This window comes from Xenopus tropicalis, chromosome 3 (genome assembly GCF_000004195.4).
Source record: "Xenopus tropicalis strain Nigerian chromosome 3, UCB_Xtro_10.0, whole genome shotgun sequence".
Taxonomy (NCBI): domain Eukaryota; kingdom Metazoa; phylum Chordata; class Amphibia; order Anura; family Pipidae; genus Xenopus; species Xenopus tropicalis.
Window position 1 is genome coordinate 71,243,471 of NC_030679.2, and position 25,060 is coordinate 71,268,530.

The 25,060-nt window shown below is 36.7% G+C and overlaps 1 protein-coding gene across 3 annotated transcripts; it reads right to left on the reverse strand.

Moving 5' to 3' along the window:
* Positions 1–21,742, reverse strand: znf800 (zinc finger protein 800). 3 transcript variants are annotated; one of them, NM_001127423.1, is given in 6 exon segments: positions 1,537–4,921; positions 6,657–6,800; positions 7,422–7,517; positions 11,145–11,253; positions 11,395–11,492; positions 21,336–21,406. In NM_001127423.1, coding segments are annotated over 5 exon segments (2,073 nt in total). In that variant the 5' UTR covers positions 11,446–11,492; positions 21,336–21,406; the 3' UTR covers positions 1,537–3,248.
* Positions 21,743–25,060: the final 3,318 nt, after the last annotated feature.

Below are 25,060 nucleotides of genomic sequence, written 5' to 3' on the forward strand. Positions count from 1 at the left end.
AACTAGTTGAAAAATTCCAGTTTTTATTTCCAGTAAAAGTAATACAGTTATCCAAAAAGGGCATGTGCCATCACAAAACTATTACTTTTTTCATTACATTCAGATCACAGAAGTGTATTTAGATCTGATAATATTAAATCTATTTGAAAAATATTAAAACAAAAGTCTGTTATACATTTTCACAAAAAAGCACAAAAACAAATTATTTTTCTACTCAAACTGAAAACAGTATGCAAGTTTCGTACAAATATACTGAATTAGAACATTTTCTGAACCTACCTTACAGGAAAAGAAAAAGTATCTGTGTGTTGCAATATGACAGAAAAAGAGTATTATTGAACTCTAACAGGTTAATAAATATCCGTAGTCAGGCTCACAATATAGCACTTGTTCATTTGTCTGTAGACTGTAGTGACAGAGCAGCTTGCTTACTTGCCATCCTTGCCCTGCCCTCTACAATAAATGAAGCTATGGAATGAGTGGTTTAGACATGGCGAGTGCAGTGAGCAGGGTTACTCTATTACTGTTGTAAAGGTGGCATTGAATATGGACAACTACAGATGTCAAACTATGACACTAGTTGTAGCTGTATCCTATAATGGAAATTACCAGCACACCCAAAATATCTATAAAGAACTAAAGGGATAGCATACACCCCATTTCAACATGAACTCAATGAATAGGGCATGTGCTGAGCATAACGTTTACCAATTGTTTTAAATTTTGTTATTTCTGGCAGTAAAGGAGATAATGAAACCAGTTTCACTTTAGCACTTCCTGTCTCTTTCTGGTTCTGATGAGTGAAGAACTATCTGATAAAACTAAACTACCCAGTCAACAGAGAAGCTCTCTGATAATGAGCAGATAAGGAGCTCTGAACAAATTGCCCTGTTTATAATAGGAAAGGGGATGGGACATTCATCAAATTTCTAATTAGTGTTATAAAGGCACAAATTAAATGACTAGGCAAAAAGCGATTTTAACACAAGTTCTATTTATTGAGCCCTTTTTTTTTTTAATAAAAGGTGTTTTTATGTGTTTTCAGTCCCTTTAAGCTTGGTGCTGGAGGGCCAGCCACCTCCTAATTTAGTGACAACATAAGCAAAACACCAGCACAAGAGAACAGTAGCATGCAGGGTAAACCATTTTTTTTTTTTTTTTTTGAAAAGCAATGTTTCGGGGCACGCTCATTTATCGAGCCAACACAGCTTTATGAAGGGGAATGACCCCAAAACATTGAGTTCCAAAAAATAATAAATATGCAAAGGTTACACTGCATGCAACTGCTTTGGTGATCAACTGATCTGCTGCTGGTGTTTCACATATAATGTATGATGTTACTAACTGCAGCTGCACAGAACATGTGGGCTTCATTCCAAAGCAGACCAGTTTTTGATTTTTTTTTCTTTAGTATCCTTTTAAATTCAAAACTGTGTTTTGTAATCACAGGGACCTCCAAAACTCTAAACTATTAAAGTATTAAATACATAACTAATAACTTAAATCTATACTAAGTAACAGACTGAAAAAAAAAAGTCTCAGAAGAACAAATATATTTAATGTAAGTTTTTACAACATTAGAGAAATTTTAGATGATATCTATGTGACAATTGTTTAAGTGGTAACTTGGCTTAATTTCCCTTCTATTGCTAAGTAGTTTTAGTATTTGCCTCCTGAAGTGCATATACTCTATTAACGCAAATCAACTCCATTGATGTCCCTACAAACAAGGCTAAATAAATCATATAGATTAGGTCAGTGACAGAAAGACTTCAGGAAGAGCACAAACTCCAAATACATGCACTCTTAAATGAGTGAAAAATTACAAACATAATTCTTAATAGTGGATCAAGTTGCTCTGACCCAATACAAGTTACAAAATAAGAAAAAAAAATCCCTTAAAAACATAAAGCAAATTTAATCAGTTTCACAGTAAAGGGAAATAAAGCATCCTTAGCAGCATTAAGAACTCTAACTGGGTTAAGCAATAAAAGGCACTGAATTTGCCCAGAAGCAGTAACCCATAGCAACCACCAGGAAGTATTTACTGATCACCTGTTTAAAAGCAAACATATTATTGGTTGCTATGGGTTAGTGCTTCTGGGTAAAATTAATGCTTTTTATTACATATGGGGGTAAAACTTTTATCAAGACAACTAGTCTTGTTTTGGCAAAGTATAGATTAATTATAAGACAGTCACCTGCATAATTTTATTTTGCTGTTTATTTGCAGGGATAATCCTTATATGTTTTGTACCAAAAATTGCAAGCAGGAATATTCCCAAGGCAGTCTCATATACTTATTTATTTACTATATGGATATGTTTACCACTTGCACTTAATAAGGCAAGTGGTAAAATACTTTAAGCACAAAAGATTTTTTTAGGAATAAAAATATATATTTGCCACTTGCAGGTAATATATTAATAATAGGTATATAGAATGCAGTTTTTTGACTGTCTGCTTTTCTACTCAGAAGCATTAAAATCAAATGCTTGAATGGGGAAAGGCAGCTTGCCAAGCCATTTTACACTGCTTGATATTGCTCTTGAAAACTCCACTGAACCAGCGTGGTACAACTTACCTTCATGAACTGTGTTCTAAAAACAAAACCAATAGATTACGAGTTCTTTTGGGCAAACAACAGCATAAAGTAAATTGGAGAATCGTATAATTTCTATAGTGAGAGAAGTAGACTTTCATTTAATCAGCCCATATAGATTCTTCAAATTAAAAAAAATTGCTAATGTTGCTTAGATTGTGGCAAAGCAATAACTCTAAGCAAAGTATCTCTTTTGACTACCTTTTTATCCCCTAGCATCAGAAAATAAATATTTAATGATAGTTGGCAGCTATTTTGTAGAAGTATTCAATGCTAGTAGGTTATTTATTTCATTTCATTCTATAAGTGAAGCAAAGTGTACTTACAATTATCCTTCATTTGTTTCACTCAAACAGTGAAAAGCTAATTTTTTATAATACAACAACCCAACGGAAAAGATGTAGTAGTATCATTCTCTACAATACGTATAACATATCTTGTAAGTGCACTGCTTTGTTCAGCAGCATGCAGGAGAGAACATGAATCAGAGCAATACAATTCAAGCCAAAGACATACAACACTCTGCATGTTCATTTTAGTGCATGTAGTTATATTCACTCAAAAACCCTGCACTATCAATGGAATAAAACCAAGATAAGCCTTCAGTTGAAAAATTAGAAATCATGTAGAAAGGATAAAGCTTTCCTCATATCAGTGTTTTAGACCTTGTACTTCTTCCTTTGGTTTTGGCTTTGGAGTCCATGGATGAGCTATTTGCTTTGTGATCTTTTTTATGCTGGTCCAGATCTGCTTTTTTTGCAAATGCTTTGCCACATTTATTACATTTAAGCAGTGAAAAACTTTTGGTCACTTTTACTTCAATGCTTGCTTCTCCCGCATTGTGTTTTTTATTAGGAGATGGAGAAATTCCATCTTGTTTTAAAGTGAGTTGTTTTGATTTTTCTTTTTGTGGAGCTTTTTTCATAACCTTATCTAGAATGGTTTCAATAGGTTTTTTTATTGCCCTACTTTCCAAATTTGCAGTTATTTTCACAAGAGCCCGTTGTGACTTTTTATGCACAACAGTAATGTGTCTAATGACATCACGTTTCCTACGGGTTTCATAGCTACAAAGAGGACATCTGTGAAACTTAACATAAATGTTGTTGCCATCTGTATGCAATTCAATATGCTTTGTAAGATTCTGTTTTGATGTGAACTGTCTTTTACAAAGTTTACAGTAAAGCTGCTTGAAGTCAAAGCCAGCTGAAAGTTTGGGCTTCTTGAATTTCTTCTTGTCACCTGGACTAGCCTTGGGAGACTCTGCATCGGATTTTGCTTTACTTTTTTGTGCTGCAGGTATGCTCTTTTTTTCATTTGCAGAATGAGCTCCCTTTAATTCACTATTAGACGAATTAGAAACAGTTATTGTTGAAGGTTCTACAGTGTTTAAGCTTTCAGTTTTCACTTTAACATCTGCATTAGCAGCATGATTTCGTTCTTTAGCTTGTTTACAATCTTTCCCAGAAACCATTGCCTTGTGTACTATGTGAATATGCTTTTTTAGTAGGTAACGTGAAGTGTATCGTCTCTTACAGTATGGGCATTTGCATGAACTTAAACTAAAATCAGATTTGCCAGAAGGCTTTTGCCCACGAGGCAAACTCTTCACCGTTTTTTTAGGAGACGAAATTTCAGAAGCCGAGGTTTTCCCAGGCTTTGCAGTTACTTCGGGAATGCTGGAATCTCGTCTCATTCCTTTGTGTACTTCATCAATATGTCTTCTAACATTGGCTTTTGTCGCAAAAGATTTATGGCACACGTGACAGCTATTGCTTGATGTTGTGTGAACTCTTTTACGTCCTTTTGATAGTTTTGGAATTCGTTGTACTTCAATAAATTTCTTTATATCCTCTAGCTTTTTTCTGTGTACCTTTTTAATATGTCGTCTAATACTTCGCCTGCAGGTGAAAGCTTTCTTGCAAACACGACAAGAAAATGGATGACTGCTGCTGACTGTTTTGATGGGCTTTGGAACAAAACTGATGGTCTGTACTGGGCTTTCCACCGAAATACTGGAACTGGGTTCCTTTTTGCTATTATCTGAAGGGGGTTGTTCATTCATTTCTGTTTGCGGAGCTGAAATTGTTGTTGAAGGTACTGTTTCCGTCACTTGAACCTCACCAGGATCAGGATCTGGTGGACTGTGGTTAACCGTGCTGATTTCCGCAGCTGTTGTAACGTACTGAAAAACAGCATTTTTATTTGTCTGAATTGGTTCAAGCTGTATTACTAATTCAGATTTATCTGCTTTTGGGTAAATCGTCTCCAGGAGATCTTTCATTTCTTGACCTGGTTTATCATTTTCAGTGGATGGACCTAAAAATAATATTTATGAAAAAATGAAAAATAAGTTAGTGGCTCTGAAAGTCCAGTTGTCAAAATGCCCTTTGTACCAAAGTTCTAAACAACCAATATTCTTCAGAAAATTGACCAGTGTTCATACTCTGCTGTGTGTGACTAGCTTTATTGTAGCTATGCTTTAAAGTTTAAAGTAGAACTAAACACTACCCAAACCTCAACCCCCCTCCAAGGGCCTCCATTGCCCCCCAAGCTCCCTCCTTACAACATTTATTACACCATCGTGTCTCCTATGAGTGAACCTGCCATGAATATGGCGAGTTGAACAGTGGAGTTCACAGGTGCCATGTTTTTTAAGGTTGGATCCTCTTCTGTTACTTGGCAATACAGGAGTTTGCATAGCTAAAGTGGATCCCTGGACCTAGCTTCAACTGCACTTGATCCTGCAGGCTTGGTGTTGCAGAACCGACAGAAGAGAATCCTTAATGGGAGAAAATGGCACCTTTGAACTTCTTTGCCAACTGCGTGTGTTTATGGTAAGTTCACATACAGGAACACTTTTCAGTGTAACAGATGGCTTAGTTTTACTTGAAGTGCAATGACAGATGTAGCTGATCACATCTATGGGTGATCACCTTTCCCATAGGCAACAAAGTATAGATAGGACCACCATATGGGGTTTACCTTGACGTGGTATGGTGGCTTACCAATCTTATGATCATAATTTTGTAACTAAAAACCCCTGTGTTTTGTAAATACAAGCGCTAGCAACCAATTTACTTAAGACCAATTACTTATGAAACAGGGGACCAGGGAATGTGCATTGATCAATCCCACTCTTTTTTGTATGCTTGTAACAAAACATGTAATGTTGGCTTAGTTAATATCAAGTAACTGTTATTTAAACACTAAATACTTAGAAATAAAGAATTGTCTGTTAAGTAAAATGGCACTGCCATATTTCAGGTCCCCATATAATTCATGCAATACATGTACTCTCTTTTTTTTGTAAATATGCCCTTTTGTCATTAATATGTACATTTGTATCTGATTTTTCTTCCATTTAATTGAACACATTTACAACTGTGAAGTATTCTAAACTAGGGAAAGGCAAACTCAGGTCAAAGAAGACAACATTAATGTAAATTTACTGAGCAAAGATTTTGGGACAGTACTGCATTCTCTAATACACAACCCCAGTAATGTACTTGAAACACCTATACAGCTTCCCTGAATATAATACATTAATCTAGATATGGCTTTTTATGCCTAAGCTTATCATAAAAACAACTAATTTTCAAACTGCATATGTAATTTTCTTAGGAACAGGAGAACTGGGGATTTATACTACAAAAATACTACAAAGATGATTAAAATGTGTGAAACCTCCTTCATATGAAACAAAGCTCTATATCGTACTTCTGCCTTACCAAGACATATATCTAACCATTCCCAATAAATACACCTCAGAATTACTTTTGTCTGTGAAAGGCATTGCATGGACAAGCTTCATTTTAAATCCAATGTTTATATTTTAAATTTAATAAAGAATGAAAAATCTCCATTAAACCCGATATTCTTTTTTTTTTTTAAGACCAATAGCATAATTTTCGAGATTCCAGTTTTTCCACCATTTTCATCATGAAGAAAAACTCTATACTGAATTCAAAACCACTACAAAAAAATCATGTCCAGTGATTTGGTAAAAGCAATTTAAGACTGAAACAGTCAAATGCATTTGAAAAGAACTTACATTCTTCCATGTGCAGTTTAGATAAGCAGTAGAACTGTTTATGGGTGATTAGGTTTGGAAGTCCCCTGAAGAGGCTGCGGCATGATTTGCACTCAAATATGGTATCCACTTCTTTTAATAACATGTGTTTTAGCTGCTTTGTACCTGATGAAAATATTAATATTTAGTGCTAAATCACTTCAAATGCATAATGTTTTCTTTACCTCCTTCAAGTGTTACTTGCTACTACTATATAAATAAATTATGATTGTCAAGCACTATTCACAGCCAAGGTGTAGCCTCAGACACCTATCTTGTACCTTAACTTACAGCCTTTCCCTTAATGGAACACCATCATGAACAAAATAAAGTATTTTAACAGATAGCTAAAATGCTATGGCAGTAAGAAGGTAGAATAAACTATATTTAGTTATACAACCTTAAAAAGTGGCAGTATTCTTTTAAAATAAGCTCATTTTTTTCAGGCACCTTCCCTTCTCATATACAGAAAAACAGCTATCCATTGTTTTTTTTTTTTTTAAAGTCAAGTATGTTACAATGTTTCATTATTTTATACAAAACCAAATTTATTGAAAAAATGCTGAGATGCCACCATTTTCTGTATTCAATAAAATAAAATTGTAATTTTCTATTTTTTTACTGATATATTTACAAAAGAAGTTACAGTTAGGGAACAGATAGTTTGCTTATTTGATAAACACACTACAATACAAATTAAGCAAGTGCACTGATATGGTATATGAGTATTGAAAATGTGTTTCATACCAGATCGAAAACATTCAATAATTTGCAGGATACCAGATCTAGAAGTCTGCACGGGCTGTTGTAATAGAGGTGGGTCTCCAGGCTCCAATGTTATGGCTGCAATAATAGAAACACAAAATCTTAAATTTATTACAGAGTTATTTGATCATTGATTACGTCTTTAATACGTTTTTTGTATCTCTTCTATGCATAACAATACCAATGTATTTATTAATATATACCCACAACATCTCATGAAAAGCTATACCATTTATTTGCTACCTTTTTCTTTTAATCAGTATGTTCATTTTAATTTGATTCAGCTTCCTTTTCACACACCTAATAAAGTAATAGTAATAAAGACTATATCATGACAGAATCCCTTTAAATGTGTGTGACCTGAAAAAGGCTTGGATTCAGTACATCCTCATTGCGTATGGCGCTTGCCTTGGATCTCCCCTGTTATCTGTTATCATTCAGCCTGTCTCTTTGCTTAGTTCAATAATTAGCTCTCAGAAAGGTTCTCTCCCAGTGTTATCTAGCTACATAAATTCTATATACTATATCCTAAAGGTCCCCCATACACTGTAAGATCCGCCCTGGGGCCAAACGATCAGATTACATTTGCGGCCATGGGCAGTCGGTTCGGGGACCGCATCAACGAGCCGATGCGGTCCCCGATCCGACTGGATTTTCTAACCTGGCCGATCGATATCTGGCCAATTTCAGGCCAGATATCGTACGGCCAGGCCGCTCGTTTCTGCCCATACACGGGCCGATTAGCTGCCGAATTGGTCCAAGGGACATGTCCTAACCTTCCTGCCACAGGGATTATATATAATAAATCCTAACACGTGGCTGCATAAGTAAATAAATCTTTGATAAATATGCTCCTGCATTGTATATATGATAAAAAGTGCACATACTGATTTTCAATATTCAATCACTTTAGCTGGGATAAAGGTAGAAATCCAGCAACCGAAAGAGTTACAATCTCTAATCTAACAATCTCAAATGCTTAATGTCAATTCAGAAATATACACACAAAGAAAAACAGGAAACCACCTGTCCCCAGGACTGCACAGTAATCATTTCCGGTTTAATATTCTTCTAAACTGCTCAGCTAAACTGTACTTAAACACTGCTATCTTTCATGTTCCTGCTTGGGAAAATTCTCTGCAAAATGTCAAAATGCATGTTCAGAACAAAGTAAGTAATACCAATATAATTTTGTAAAGTGCAAATACACAGAATACTCATAAAATTAAAACTGAAAGTTCCTTTTTCATACCTGATGTTTCAGTAATTAATGTAAAACAAACAGCAACAGCCAATTGTTTGCCTAAAAGTGAGTTTTGAAACTTTGTACTTGCCTTTCTTTTATTTTCAACAAATCTGTTTATATGTGCTTGCAGTAGTAACCAGTTATGCATCCCTGTAATATTTATTTTGATCCTGTCACTAAGGTGTTAAAAGCAAAGTGCGATTTTAACACCTTAGTGATGTTAAATGGGTGTTTAAACATGCTGTTGAAATAAATGCTGTATGCCTCAAAATGCATACATATATGCATTAATTTACACAAGTACATATATTTTGTGGAATGCACTCAACAATGCAGAAAGTTGCATTTAAAAACATGGTTAAATCCATCTGTTTTAAAATACAGATTAGAGTGGTAACCAGTCAGAATAAAATTGCACTGGCTCATGCTTTTAAGGGAACTATTTATCAAACCATGTAAAATTATTTACACCAGAAAACCAGTGTAGAAAGTGGTATAAAATATATGTATAAATATATTTTCTTTTACACTGTCCAATCACCTTATTTTATGACATTATTTTACACCACTTCAGACCTTGTGTAAGCCACTAATTGTAAAAATGTATTTAAAGTATGCATAAAAACTGCATAAAAAATGTAAAAGCGGACAAAATAATATTCGCACAGCACTTTCAAGTGGCTGCTGGTTTTTATGCAGAAATTTTACACAATCTACAAATCAATACGCACAGACAGAATTTTTTTTTACACAGCAGTGCCATTAAGGTTGTGTATTTTTTTGTGTAAATCTGAACCTTTAACGTCTATTAAATGCATTAATAAAATGTCTCTGTGTAAGGGCCCAAGAACTGTTTTATCAGGTTCAATCAATCCGAAAGATAATTATTTACTGACCTAAGATGAAAATCTTAAAGATGGTGTAAAGTAAAATAGAGTAAGCTGTTACAAAATCTGCAGATTACCTGGCGGGTAAATCTATATCATTTATAATGTGCAACCATTCCTTTAAACATATTTGTCATACACATCTACTTGCTTTTTTACTTTGAAATATCCACACAGCCTACAGCAGCATTTAGGTTAGCCATAAACTGCAGTTTAAGTGGAGTAGTATTATTTTGCACAATAACGCCAAATTTTTTATTTTAATATTTTGTTTAATATTGACCAGTGCAGTGACATTAACAATGCAAGCATATCAAAATTTTACTTTACCCCACATTTGTGAACAACCACCCCAGGCTCAGGAAAATTATTGGTACTGGAAATGGGTTGTGTTGTTTGCATTGTTAGCACTGCTGTCTTTTAATCGCTATCAGTTCAGAGCTGTTTGATGTTTGTAAAGCACTGTGTAATATGTCTGCACTATATAAAATATACTTTTCAGTTGATTTTAGTTTTCATATTACCATTTAAAAAACTTCCAGAAATGTTCTAAATACCCACACTGAAACAAAGATCTATAATTTTTGTTATTGCTGGAACTAAACAAGTAAATAAAACCAGTTTTACTTTAGTACTTTCTCTCAATCCCTGATCCCCCAGCGCACAAAAGGGGCTGATAAAAATAATTACCAGTTAAATGAGAAGCTTCTGATCAAAAGCTGATCAAAGGCTGCTACTTAGGGAATCATGGAGTTAAAAGGTAGATAGGGAGCGCTGAACAAATTGCCCTGTATATAAAGTGGGGGAGTTCAGTGAAAACAACCCAACTTTCCAATTAGTTCTAATTAGTTAGAATAGCAGGAAAATAAGGTAAAATATGGATTTTATTTTAATTAAAATAATAGGCAGAATGTAATTTTAGTAGAAGTACAATTTATTTAATTTGTTTTTTTAAAAAGGTGTTTTTAGGAGTGCACTACTGCTTTAAAGTGAACTTGTCACCCTGGCATAAAAAGCTGTATTGTAAATCAAACATGAAACCCAAATTGTATTTTTTTTAATTGAAACATCCATTCTTGTTATAAGGTATTTAAATATATTAGCTGTCATTCCTGTATTGCATTCCCAACCTCTATGGCTCAGGCATTGCAATAACTCTTTTACTTTCATTTCTATACTTCCTAGATGTCACTTCACCCCTCAAATACCTCTTCTCTACTCACTGCCTATAACTATTTAGCCTTTGCATAGGTATGGACCCCCATTCTGGCACATAAACAACATTTTCGGATGATGCAAAGCTTGTCTAAATAACAGTGTTGACAAAATGGCACCTGCCTGCTTGCTGTGATTGAGAGTCCCAAGACTAATATTAACGAGATTTCATTTATATTCTATTGCTAACGCAATAGAAAATAATTTCTATCCCTTTTAATGACTAGACGTACATTCATCTTGTAAAAAAGGTTTAATAAATACAACTTCAATACACAAGCAGTGCAGTACAGCACTGCGTACATAAGTAGCGCTTTATAAATAAAGATATACATACATATGAGATTATTTATATACCTGTTTCACAGCATCCATGATGGTGATGGTCAGTCTGACAATACTTGTCCCTTAAGGATACCTTTTGAGCAGACCACCGAACATCTTCAGAATCCATTTCATTTTTGTTCTGTTAAAAACAAAGACACACATTTTAAGAGAGTACTTGACTTATAATAATAATACACACAAAAATCAACTTTAACAACTCATGCTTTTTGAACAGGAACATGCAGGGATGCAATTCACAAGGGATAAATTCGGAGAATACCTTACTGCGCAAAAAGTGTGTCTTCCGAAGTGTATTGTAATTTTTTTCCATGGTTTAATTTAAGGTAAAGCCAGTAATACTAAAGCTGATGCGTCAGACTGTAAGATAAAAGTATATTTTGTGTAAACACCAAGAAAAGAAAAAGTTACTGCTTTTGGCTCAAACTGTTCTTTTCTTGCAAGGTATCAGCGAAGGTAAATTCTCGAAATTTTTTCTATGTTTAAAAGGCTTTAACAATTTTACCACATTTAATAACAACTGATCAATATAGACGAGCAAAGGCATGTAACCACCACAGTGTAACGTAACACAAAAAAAGTTCTCAGTTTCACAAATTGTGATCCCACATATATAAAATTAATGTCAAACATTACATTCTCTAATGGACTGATTTATAAACATTCAAATTTTTGCTGAGGCAAAAATGTTCAATATTTATTAAACCCCAATGCAAAACTTTAGCAAATGTAAGTGATTTTTTTTAAATTAGAGTATTTCTAACTTTTCTGAGAGTTTGTAGACCATTGAAAATAACAAATTTGCTGCATTCGAGTTTTTTTTCAAGGTTTAATTTGATCAAGTTATTTATATTCTAGTTTTTAATTAATAACCACACATTTTAGTTTGGTAAATGTTAGAGTTTATTCAATTTTAAAAAATTCACAAATTCAGATTTTGATAAATAGGTCTCACCGCATCTAGGAATGTAGGTGTGAGTGAACCACACAAATGTTTAACAGGCCTACTGGATTTCAGATGCTTAAATTGTATCTGGCATTTTTTTCACCACCATATTAAAGGACATCTAAACTCCCAAACAATAAATCTAATCATTAAAAAGCCTCTTTGCAGTCTTTAAATATCTGCATATCTGCACATAAATGATAAATTGCATTGAAAAATAACTATATGGAGAGGTCAGAAAGGGGGACAATTTGCACACGTGCATTTGGAAGAGGATGTGCTGCTATAATAACATCAAGGGAAAATGGCCACCATGAGAATGTCTTCATTTGGTCAGTGTAAATGCAGCAGCGCTGGTAATGAAATCAGTTCTGGGAAGCAATAGTGATGCAGTTTGGTTGGGAGAGAGTCCTCTACACATAGGCGCCGTAAGTGATTTTAGAGTTTACATGTCCTTTAATCTTTGCAAATTGTCTGATTGTTGTGCTTTTAGTTTTTGTTCCTGGTTTCTGTAATTTTCTATTTAAAGTTTTCAGCTTTCCAGACACAGTTTTTGGTTTAAGCAGAAAAACAGCAACAATTTCTACACCAAAACCCTTTCTCCATGAAATTGCATATAGATGCAGGGAAAACTATTTTCTGCAGAAGCATATTCTTATAACAGTATGACCCGGCTGAAACAAAGGAGTCAGAATATCTGTAAACACAAAAATTATGGCAGCCAGAGAAAAAAAAATAACAGCACAATACAAGGCATCTTGCAAAGCTCAATTTAATAGTGTAAATGTATGACTTCCCACATTAGGCAAACTTCATATGTATCACTTAGTGATCTGGTATATATTTTTTGATTCCTTTGGACTAACCCAAAGCTAGAATTGCTTTTTGAATAAGAAAGGTGAAATTGTGCTATCATTAGCACACCATAACTTTTACTAAACTGGTATTTTTTCGACACATGACCTAATGTATGTGTATTAGCTTCAATACTACATTATATGCCAAACATGAATAATATCATATCAGTTGCCAAGTAAGATTTACATAGTTACTTGGTAGCAAATACTAAAAGCGCATAATGAAAAATTATATATTAATTATATATTACTAACTGTAAAAACTCAAAATATTGAATTTCACAGACAATTTCATAGAAATGTGGATGCCATTTCCAAAGAAGTAGAATATTTTTTTCCAGAAGAATGTTTGATAAATTAACAATAATGCTTTAAAATCATCTTAAATTAGACATATAGCATAAATGAGAAGCCCCCTAATCTAGTTTGAATACTTTATGGTGCTGGTCTTCCTCTGGGTTAAAAATCATCATTATCTTCCCTGCCAGAAGCTCAGTAGGAGGGGGATAGACAGTCACAGCCCTACAGCCACACAAGAAATACTTCCGTTCCCTATCAGGTCTGCCTAACTGCTGATTGGTTCCTATGACACAATGCAGTGCGCTGCTGGCTCCACTGCACAGCATGGGAAAGAAAGCAGCAGGGAGTGGAACAGAAGGGCAGAACTAGAAGGGTTTTTATTAAAACTTTCAATAAATCAGCCAAAACACGTTTCTTTTTAAGCACATTCCATCTGTATTTAAAAGTTATAATGCAGTGGTACATTTTTGTTTTTTTGCACAATATGTCCCTATTAAAAATATATTCTTACAACATGCTATTTTCTAAACAATTTAAAAGTTTTATGTTCTTCCAGTTTTAAAAATCATGCTATGTTGAGGACCCATACATTCATACTTTCATACCATATTAAATTACATGTATGGGATCTATTATCTGGAATGCTTGGAACCTGGGGTATTTCAAATAAGATTTATTTCTTAACATACACTTACAATAAGAATCTTGTCACTGTATTCTAAGATTCTGGCAACCAACATACATGACTGGACTAACCAGATCTGAGGTGGTTACCTCAGTTAGGAACATTTTATTGATGCTGTCTACTTTACTTCATAATTAAAGTACAGTACCTAGACCTATGTACTTCAAGGCTATATTTAAAGCCTGATTGGATACCATATCCCTATAGGGTATGCCACCCTCAAACAACTTTTCACATCCTTCCTACACTGTAGATGTTCTCTCTTTTCATACAAGATCAAAACTGTAATGGATTAGTAGTAGGATTTCAATTCCCCACACCTTGCACAAATCACAGCATAACTATAAGGCTGATGTTCCACCCAGACGGTAGTTGCCACAATAGGTCTCTTGCTACCAAGGGCAACTAATCTCTTCAAAATGCTTTTCCACTGGCAACAATGGAATTGCCAGTGGAAAGGCCTAAGAAATGCTTTGGTTTTTCTAAAGCTGGCCATACACGGTCAGACCATCGGTCGCACGAAACATCGTCAGATCCGCCACACACCGTCAGGGCTGAAACAGCAGATAAGGAGGTAGAAACAATAGGATTTCTACCTCCTTCTGCCGATTCAGCCCTGACGGCAGATTTTGGTCAGGAGCCTTCTATGGCGCCCGATCAAAATTTTCTAACCTGGCCGATCGGCGAGTTGTCCGATATCAGCAGCTTCCTGCGATATGGGTCGACTCGCCGACATGCCATACACGCACCGAATATCGTACGAAACGAGGTTTCGTACGATGTATGGCCAGCTTAAGTCGCATGAAGTAGCCTGCAGGAGTGAAGCAATGCCTACGTAGGCCTTTCAACCGGCGACTGCCTTTGTTGCTGGTGGAAAGGCATTTTGGAGCGATAAGTCAGCTGTGGTAGCACAGATCTATCGCGGGCGACTAAATCGCTTAATGGGACATTAGCCAAAAGCTAATTTTCTCCAAAAGAATTAAAAAGAAAAAAGGATCTAATTGCAACAAGCAACCCCCCAACCTTTCTTACTCGTGAGCCACAGTCAAATGTAAAAAGACTTGGGGAGCAACACAAGCATCATAAAAGTTCATGGAGGTGCCAGATAAGGGCTAAGATTTGCTATTAGGTAGCCTCTATGCACACTATCAGTTTATAGGAGGCTTTGTTTGGTAGTAAATCTTGTTTTTATTCAACCAAAACTTGCCACCAAGTCAGGAATTCAAAAAAAAACTACCTGGTTTGGGGGCACTGAAAACAGCATCCAAGGTATTGCTCACAAGGAATAATCTTGTATCAACGTCACTGCCACAGTAAAACAAATGTGGAACCCAAACTAAAAGAATACTACATGCGGGGGTAAGGTACAATTTTAAAGGGATATTAACCAATGCTATTCAATATACTGGCTTGTAAGATCCTGTAAGCGGTAAACTGAATGAAGGCAATGCAGTTAACTGAATTTAAAAGTTTAGATTCTTAAGAGCACAAGGACTAATTGAAAAATGTTTGTGCTGAGTGACAGATGGCAGAGTTGTTATAATTAGAATACTCCATTTACGTTTAAGTTGAAAGTGGAAGTCAGTGGGAAAAATTCGGAATGATTGTAAACAGCGGCAAATCCGATCCGATTTTGTTGCGCTAAAAATACAAAAAAGACGAAAAAGTTGCGCAAGGTACAAAAAAGTTGCAGAAAATACAATAGGATAAGTAAATGTGCCCCTAAGTGTTACAGGCTGACCAGCTTAAGTCTGATTAGCCTCAGGTGGTTAATTATTAGTCCTTAAAGGGACACAAAAAAATGAAAGTCTAAAAGGAATTAATATATTATGTTCTATTGCCCTGCACTGGTAAAACTTGTGAGTTTGCTTTAGAAACCCTACTATATTTTATATAAACAAAGTTGTCATGGGGGCAGCCATTCAAACTGAAAAAAAGGAGAAAAGGCACAAGTTACATAGCAGATAACAGGTCAGTTGTATAGATAACCACTGCATTCTACAAAACATATCTGTTATCTGCTATGTAACCTGTGCCTTTTCTCCTGTTTACCAGCATGAATGGCTGCCCCCATGGCTACACAACAGCTTATTTATATGAACTATAGTAGCGTTTCTGTAGCAAACATACATGTTTTACAAATGCAAGGCAGCAGTACATCATATTTTAATTACTTTAAAATATTTTTTTTTCCTTTAAAACCCTGGCTGGTCAGTCTCAAAATAGACATTGGGAAAGGACTGAGAACTCAATGCATAGAGGGCTATGTACCTGACCATACACACCTACCTCGTCTGAGGTCTGTAACGCGTCTGTTACTGTTATTTCTGATGTCTTAGGGCTCTGGCACACGGGGAGATTAGTCGCAATGTAAGTCGCCGGTGGGATGGCACACGCTGCACAGGCGATTTCGGCAAATCGCGGAGTTGCCTCGCGAGGCATTTTCGGTGATTTGCCGAAAATGCGCCGCCGCGTGTGCCATCCCACCGGCGACTTACATTGTCGCCGGTGGGATGGCAACTCGGGGAGATTAGTCGCCCGCGAACATGGAGATTTGTCACGGGTGACTAATCTCCCCGTGTGCCAGAGCCCTTATTGCTGTTGGAAGCTATTTTTGCTGTTCTTGGAAAAAAACTGCCTTTATTTTTTGTATATTGCTGCTGGCTAAATAAAAGCCATTTTGCATTAAGAGACTTTTTGCTGTGCAGGCATTTACTATGTGTGACCCTGCCATAATCTAGAACAGTCTAAAATACTATAAAACTAGAACTATATATGTTTAAGATCAATACAGATCTGACAGAACTATTCTTATTTGCTTATTTTCATTAAACTCAAATGTTATAACAGATACAATAATTGCTAACATTCTACAGATGCTGCTGAGATATGTATTAACTAATGTAGCTAATGGTAGCAGGTCAAAGTCTGTACCTGGATGACTGAGCTGCCAGCTTGAAACACCAGAGAGGGGAACATTAAACTTTACACTTCACATTAAGTAAAAGGGTCCAATATAAAAAAAAAAAATTAGTGATGCACCAGATCCAGCATTCTGTTTGGGTTTGGGCCAAGATTCTGCCTTTTTCAGCAGGATTTGTCTGAATCCATGCCTCTGGCCGACCAAATCCTTAAAATCATATGAACATTTGTCTGCACATTTTTTTTTTAACTAGAAATACTTGGTACTTTCACTTTTCCAAATAGTTTTTTTTTAAATATGGAGCCCCTTGCCATATACTTAAAGGAGAACTATACCACCAGAATAAATATATATCAGTAAACCATAAATATAGATTCCGCACTCAAAGGACTTAAATAAAAGTGGTAATTTATTGTGATGTGGAACTAACGTTTCAGCCTTTGTCAAAGTTACAGTGAGTGAAAACAACCCCCCTGAAAAACCCAAAGTGGCGGGAAAGCAGCAGTGACATCATCAGGTGAGAGTCAAAAACAGACAAAAACGAATGAGCATCAAAATAAAGAATTATAAAAAATAAACACGAATAGAAAGAGTAAGAGTGAGTATTGAGAGCGCTAAAATAGCGGGAGAGAGATATCGCATCACAATTAAATAAGTTGCGGCTACTGATGCCTACTTGTAAACGTATTTAATTGCGATGCCGTGCTACTTTTGCTGGTAACTTCGCCTAGCGATGCCGTACTCATACCTAATACTAATTCAGTTCGGAGCCACCGATGCTGCTAACCCGGCGTTTTATGCTGATTTTATATTTAATGCCTTTGCGGGTCTGTGCTTACGCAATGCAATAGCAGTCCTGTTCTTCATGCAATAATTTGGCTACACTTATAGGCACCAATCGGTGAGTCGCAGTTCAGCTATGGAGGATCTCCCGCTCCCTTATTTCCTTTCAAACATATCTCTCTCCCGCTATTTTAGCACTCTCAATACTCACTCTTACTCTTTCTATTCGTGTTTATTTTTTATTTTGATGCTCATTCGTTTTTGTCTGTTTTTGACTTAATTAGCTTGCAGTTTGTCTCAGCTGATGATGTCACTGCTGCTTTCCCACCACTTTGGGTTTTTCAGGGGGGTTGTTTTCACTCACTGTAACTTTGACAAAGGCTGTGGACACAGCCGAAACGTTAGCTCACCGTCACAATAAATTACCACTTTAAGTCCTGTGAGTGCGGAATCTATCTTTATGGTTTATGTGATATCTGCTATACTGCACCCAGGCACGTTAGCTCCAGAATTATACGTGAGTGCCTGTATTAGCATGTATTATATATATCAGTAAATATTGCCCTTTTACATCCTTTTTTACTATGGATCCACTATTTAGTGAAGGGCTCAGAGATCACATGACCAGAAATAATGCAGCTTTGACTGAAACAGTAAGTAGTGTGGAAGCAAAAAACAGAAAACAAAAACTGTAGTACCGTGTTAGCCAGTAGCAAAAATAATGAATAAAAAACACAAATACAAAAGTATTTATTATTAACCAATATAGGTATCATTTCTACAATACTTTTGTATTTGTGTTTTTTTTATATATTATTGACTCTGTCCATTAATTGGCTGATGTGGCCTAGCATGTATGTGCGCCAGGAGGCGGCCCTTAATTCTTAAAATGGCAATTTTCTATTTAGGAGTACCCAATAGGACATACAACTAAAAAAGTATATTTTTATGAAAATGGTTTATTTAGATGAAGCAGGGTTTTACATAAGAGCTTGTTTATGCAATGTATTTTATAGAGATCTACATTGTTTGGGGGTATAGTTTTCCTTTAATATAAATGTACAAGGTATAATTGGTTTTCCATCAGTGTGGCTTTATGGTACAAATCATACAATAATTAAAAAAAAGTTTTAATCAGACGCTGTGGGAAATAGTATTGCTGTATTCTAGAGATTTCTGGAGAATGGGTTTCCCAATCATAGAGTATTCTTACTTTCCTATATTCTAAAACTATACAGGAACAGGATCTATTATGGGGAATATTTGGGACCTGGGGGTTTTCTGGATAAAAGATATTTTCATGATTTGGATCACCATATTGTAAGTCTGCTAAAAATAATTTAATCACTAAATAAACCCTTTATGTTTTGTCACCAGTATGGATTAATGCAGCTTACAAAGCATCAGGAACAAAATACTGTTTTATTCTTACAGAGAAAAAGGAAAACATTTAAAAATTATTTGCTTATAATGGACTATATGGAAGATGGCCCTCCAGTAATTCAAAGCTTTCTGGATAATGTTTTCCATATAACAGACCCCATACTTGTATTCATGTTGAAACATTAGCATTATGTTTTAACAGGGGGATGTCCTAATAGGTCATACTATTTAATATAGGGCAGGATCAATGGGCAATGCCATTAGTTAATTATATTACCTAGTTTCCAGAAATATTACACTTAGAAAGTAGGAGAACAGCTGTCTTTCAGCATTAATGATCCTTCATCCTGCTGCACTTGTTTAGAACATTACTTCCAAGAGATTACTTTACATTCTAAATAGCCTAGTATAGGAATGTCAAAGATAGTAGCTAGATGGTTTATGCTTTAAAGAATGAGTAAAGCCTCCTAAAAATCAAATATACAAAAAGTGCTGTGCAATCAATTTTTTTAACTATAAGGCAGGCACCCCATACCGCTGTGTATTTATAAACATGTATTGCCTTTCCTACCACTTATTTGAGATGTATCTTATTGTGCTGCTAGATCAGTCAGATCGCTCCTCAGAGCTGCAGTGGCTTGCAAAGAACATAGGTAAATAGTTTGGTTTGAAAAAAAACAGTCTCCAGTACACACACACACATATATGTTTTCACATACACATTAATACTAACTGTAGATCTTAAGATTACAGCAGTCTTAGATATTACGTTTACCAAAAAAGTTATCCAATTCACTCTTAAAAGGCATTAATAGAATTGCCATCACAATATAATGTAGCAGTGTATTCCACAACTTGACTGCCCTCACTGTGAAGAGCCATTTTCACTGCTTCAAACAAAATTTTGTTTCCAGTAATATGTTTATTTATAAGAGGGTGCAGGAACCATTTGATCCGTTTGGGGATGGCAATACTGTATAATAACTATGAAGACAGTGCTACTTTAGTTCATTAAAACATTGGTGGTGCTATAATGATGGGAAGTACAGACAGGGAACACTGTATGCAATAGGCATATCAGACTAAAAGTTTACCAGTTTATTTATATATGGTCCAAATGGTGTATTTGGACACTAAACAGCTCTGATTTTGTTCTGTCCATTTTCAAGAGAAACACTGAGGGGAAAATTTAGTTCAAATAATCCATCTTTGTGGCCTACAGTTTAATTATGCTCACATATTAACTCTAATCAAGACATTTTAATAAAAATGAATGCCCTATGTTTCTCTATACTTGGTCATACCACTGATATTTGTAATTACAATGCCCTTCGTTATGTAGTTCAACAGCAGCTAGAGCAGCGGTTCTCAACCTGTGGGTCGGGACCCCTTTGGGGGTCGAACGACCCTTTCACAGGGGTCGCCTTAGACCATCGGAAAACACATATTTGCAATGGTCTTGGGAATAATTCTATGGTTGGGGGTCACCACAACATGCGGAACTGTATTAAAGGGTTGCGGCTTTAGGAAGGTTGAGAACCACTGAGCTAGAGGGTTAGCAGCTGGATATACTACACCCTATGGTGCTCTGAATACAGCACCTGTCACACGAATAGTAGTATTTGGACGCTGCTGCTCTTGCTATGAGTAAGGACCACACTCATATGCCCATTTGGCCCCTTGGGACTCTTTCCAAGTAGGGAATGGACTGGTGCCTCAGTAAACAGTAGTTAATATTGGGTTTCTAGGGGGAGCAACGAACGGACAGAAAGCAGTTGCAGCTCTAATGGTTGCCTGAAGCCTACGTGTGCACTGATCCATCAGCAGGAGCTTTGGATGCAGCAACCCCGCTTAGGGGCGATGCGCTCCCGCTCCCCTGGCCATTTGCGCACACAGCAACCCAAACTGCCAGCCCGTTCCCCTGCTACTAACACACTACAGGTGCCTGCTGCGTTACAGGAGAGCCAAGCAGCGTGCCCGGGACAATGCTCCCAACTGCACAACAGCTGACACGGGCTGTCCACGGTGGAAAGGCTGGCACAGCCATTAGGGAACCCGTGCCATTACAGGCAGACGACGAACCAATTTCGGGGTTAGGCGGAAGCAGATGATGGGACGGCAGCTTGCCCGTGTAGTCCTTACCCAAGGAGAGAGGCTGGGTAGAGACAAGAGTGGTCCCTACTTGTTCCCTACTAAAGTACAGGGCCAGACACTGCGAGCGCGCTGATGCGCATCAGGCGCAGGTAGCTGGCAGCAAAGAGAGAAAGAGATGGGTATCACTCCAAAGCGGGGCTCAGTCATTCCTATTTCTCTTAGCTTTTGTTACCTCGAGCTCTGCAGAGAGTCCCCGATACATGGCTCACACCAAAGCGCCAATGGAGAAGCCACCAAACCAACGCGCTCTCGCCGTGCGCAACGCCAGCCAGCCAGCCTGAGTCTCAAGCCCAGGGCAGGAGAAGGAGGAGACAGCGCGTCATCAGCCGGCGCCGGGCGGGGGCACTTGCACTCCAATTTTGAAAGCAAAAGAAGGCGCATCTAGAGGCCCTGAGGATATTGTGGACCTACAAGGGCCGGGAAGTTTACGTAACAAAAGAGCAGGTGGATGTCCTGGCCACTTCTCTCTATCCAGCGCGCCCGCCTGTGTTTCCCCTACGCAGACATGTGAGCTCTTGGGTCAAAATATAGTAGCGCTTATCCGAATAGTCAACCGACTACAGCTGCTCCCCCAGGCACTTGCTTCTGGCCGAAGGTGCAGACTTCTTGCTAAGTAATGAGAGTGATTCTCTGTGTGAGAGAGGAAGGACCTGCTTTGTGCTGGAGCAGAAACTTGGAGAGCAACATAAAGCAAACGCATGGTCCCTCAGTAAACAAAGAGCTACAGCCTACCCAGAAGAAACACTAGCAGCCAAAAATGTTGCATATAGAATGGGAATATTCCTGTTTAAATATTATTTAAGGCAATAGAATGAGTAAGTACCAGCCACCTGCTAGAGAGAGAGGTATTTGCAATGGCGTGAATAATAAGCACCTGTTGCACTGGTTTTAAAAAGCACATTGAGAGAGGGTGGTGCTTGGCTTGCAAGGAAGATGGGTATCACTCATAGGTCGCTAATCTGAATGACCTAGTTTGGCATTTTAATTTACTTGTAAAATATGTCAGTGAGAAATTAAACACTCGAAGATTGAGAAATTGGCTGTGTTTTCATCATTTTTCTAACTGCAACACTTTATAAATAACCCCCACTCCAAAAAATGGCCATGTCTTGGGCCTCTGACTGCTTTCTAGTTTAATCACAGATCAGTTTATCAGAATGCAGAATGGTCCCTGTAGTGTTTAGTCACACACTTGTATGATGATCCCATAGATCCTTTTTGGCAGGTTATACTATAAAAAAAATCCACCCTACACAGACTGGAAAATGAAATAAGCAATCTATATTTTGAGCACTTAAATCTTTGCCAAATGATTTTCTGAATTTTTCAGTTCAAGCCAACCCTTTGAGGTCTATCATTTGTTAATGACCCCTTTCGATGACAACAAGGTAATAGATATAGGAAAACACTGTTGTATGAATCATTCAAAAATAGGTACATGAATAGCAGAAAGTCACTGGTGCCCAAGGTATATAGCCCAAGGTATATATCTCTTGTACCTGCTCCCACTTGCCACAATAGCCCTTTGCAACCTAAGTCCCCACCCCCCTTACACACACTTTCAGGGACTACTCCCTTCACTAGGTATTAAACAGTTTTCACCCATGGAAGAGGCTGTCCCAGAGATTGTAAGTGCAATAAATACCATGGGGTGATAGCCCACTACAAATTCCTTCCCCCTTTTTTATGTAGTACCCCTTGTTTTTTATACATTTTGGTTCCCCTTTTGCTGAAGGTGTGGCATATGAGCACCAGGACCATGTGCGTGACATGGTGAGGTATATACACTAATGTCCCACCTGTCTACATCAAATATATATGGTTTTGCTCTTCCTACAATGCTATGGGGTTTTCTATTTCCACTCTCAATTTGTATATGAGCAAGACGATCCACTGAAGAGATTGTTAGTTAATAGTTACAATTATTAGACACACAGGTCTTGCCCCAAAGGAAGAACCTGTGTGATTAAAACATGTAGGGCTATGCATCTATCATAACTGTATTAATAGCACTGACAAGCTCTCCAGTGGCTCCTCTCTCTTATACACATGGTGAATCATATGGACATCTTCTTGATGCTTTATTATATAGGAGAGCTGACAAGCAAATACCAACCTAAATGATCTTTTTTTTGGGGCCCCCAGCTAGTACTCTGGGTCCCTCTAAAGGAATGTAGCCTCACAGTTTGAAAATTACTTCTACACATAAGTGTGATGTCCAGGGACCTAGCACTGGATAAAATGAAAGCCCTATAGTGTAAAACATGATGTTCCAATTAATACATTTTATGAGTACTTATAAGCATACTAATATAATTACTATTTTATTAATTTAAACTTGCCAGTGTACATCTAAAAATGGCTGCTGATGGAGTGTTGTACAAAACAAAGCTACTTTATCTTCCAGAACCGCTTTATGCGCATACAAGGGACTTAAATACTTGCTGATGTTTTTTGTGAACAAAACACTTTTTTCACTAAATGAATCATACTGCCATTGTATACATGCTAATATATACAGAGTTGCAACCCTACCATTAGGGCTGTACTAAAGTGGTATTTTCTGAGATCCTGATGTATTGAACCTAGAGCTTTGAAAGTGTAGCGTGTGAGACACAAAGCTATCCTACTTCATAATCCCACCATGATATTTAGGAATGCGTAAAACCTTTGAAATAAGTGTGTATTTTATATTATCCACTTTGATCCTGATTCGGCATAATATTAGGGAGATCTATATAGGACAGTTAAGTGCTAAACTTAATTATAAGGAAATGCTGGAATATTGTTCAGAATAAGGAGGATATATGATAAATGTGTTTCCCAACATATAGATGCTGGAGTCACTGTAAAAGGTAAAGCCAGTTGGACCCACTAACAAATATACATTTTGCATTTTAAACTTCCCAATATATTACTCTAAATGTCAAATATGCAAAGGTCTTTCTTTGGTTCTGTCTGGTTCATCTTCAACAAAATATACTTTGAGCACAAATGTAGTGTGCAAAAAGCATTTTTAAGAGTAAGCTGCATTTACTTTACCTACAATTCATTGTTTAATTCCATAATTCCAGTATAAGTGGAGCCTTAAGAGGATGATGCACCTGACGCAATAATGGGCAATTCATTCCTTCCCTGTGCTGGGGACAGAGCATTTACAAGGATGTTTTTTCCTAAAAAACATACATTTGTTTTCCTCTGGAGTATTTTTATGCAATAGGTGTCCTTTATGAGAATAAAAATGAAGTGATGCCAGTGACAGCTCAAGCGGAGCTAAAAACTATCTCAAAGGAGATTGTGTTGAGCAGTTATAATACATTGTAATACGAGGTAGATGTAACTACAGAACATATATTTAAGTTTAAAAGTTAAGTCCTATAGTATTGCTTTGTTTCCTATCAAAATTATAGTTTACAGCAGTTGAGTTTCTCCTAATTGTCTATTTTTTCCAGTGGTAATTTTCATACATTGCTAACATGCCATGGTCAGGATAAATAGAAAATTATGACCAGGAAAGAAAAAGATGTAGCTATTTTTCCCTTTATATATTCATTGCCATTCTCTTGCATGTCCCTTGCAAATTCTGTGCCAAGGTGGTTCAGGTTCAGTCTTGTGAAGAGTGTCTACCAAGATCATCTTAGAAACACATACTAAACTATAGCAAGTGGATTGGGGGGGCACAGGATTTTTGTGGATAACAAGTTGTCTGATTCCAGGCAAAGTCATTTTGTGGCTACTTAAGCAAATAAAGTACTGTCTTGCTTAAAAAGAGCATTCATTCGAGGAATTGAACATAACTTTGCCTCTTTATATGTCACTGAGGATGCAGTGCAATTTTGGCCTCCAGTCCTTTAATAGGATATTAATGAGCTGGGGAGAGTGAAGAGACATGGAACT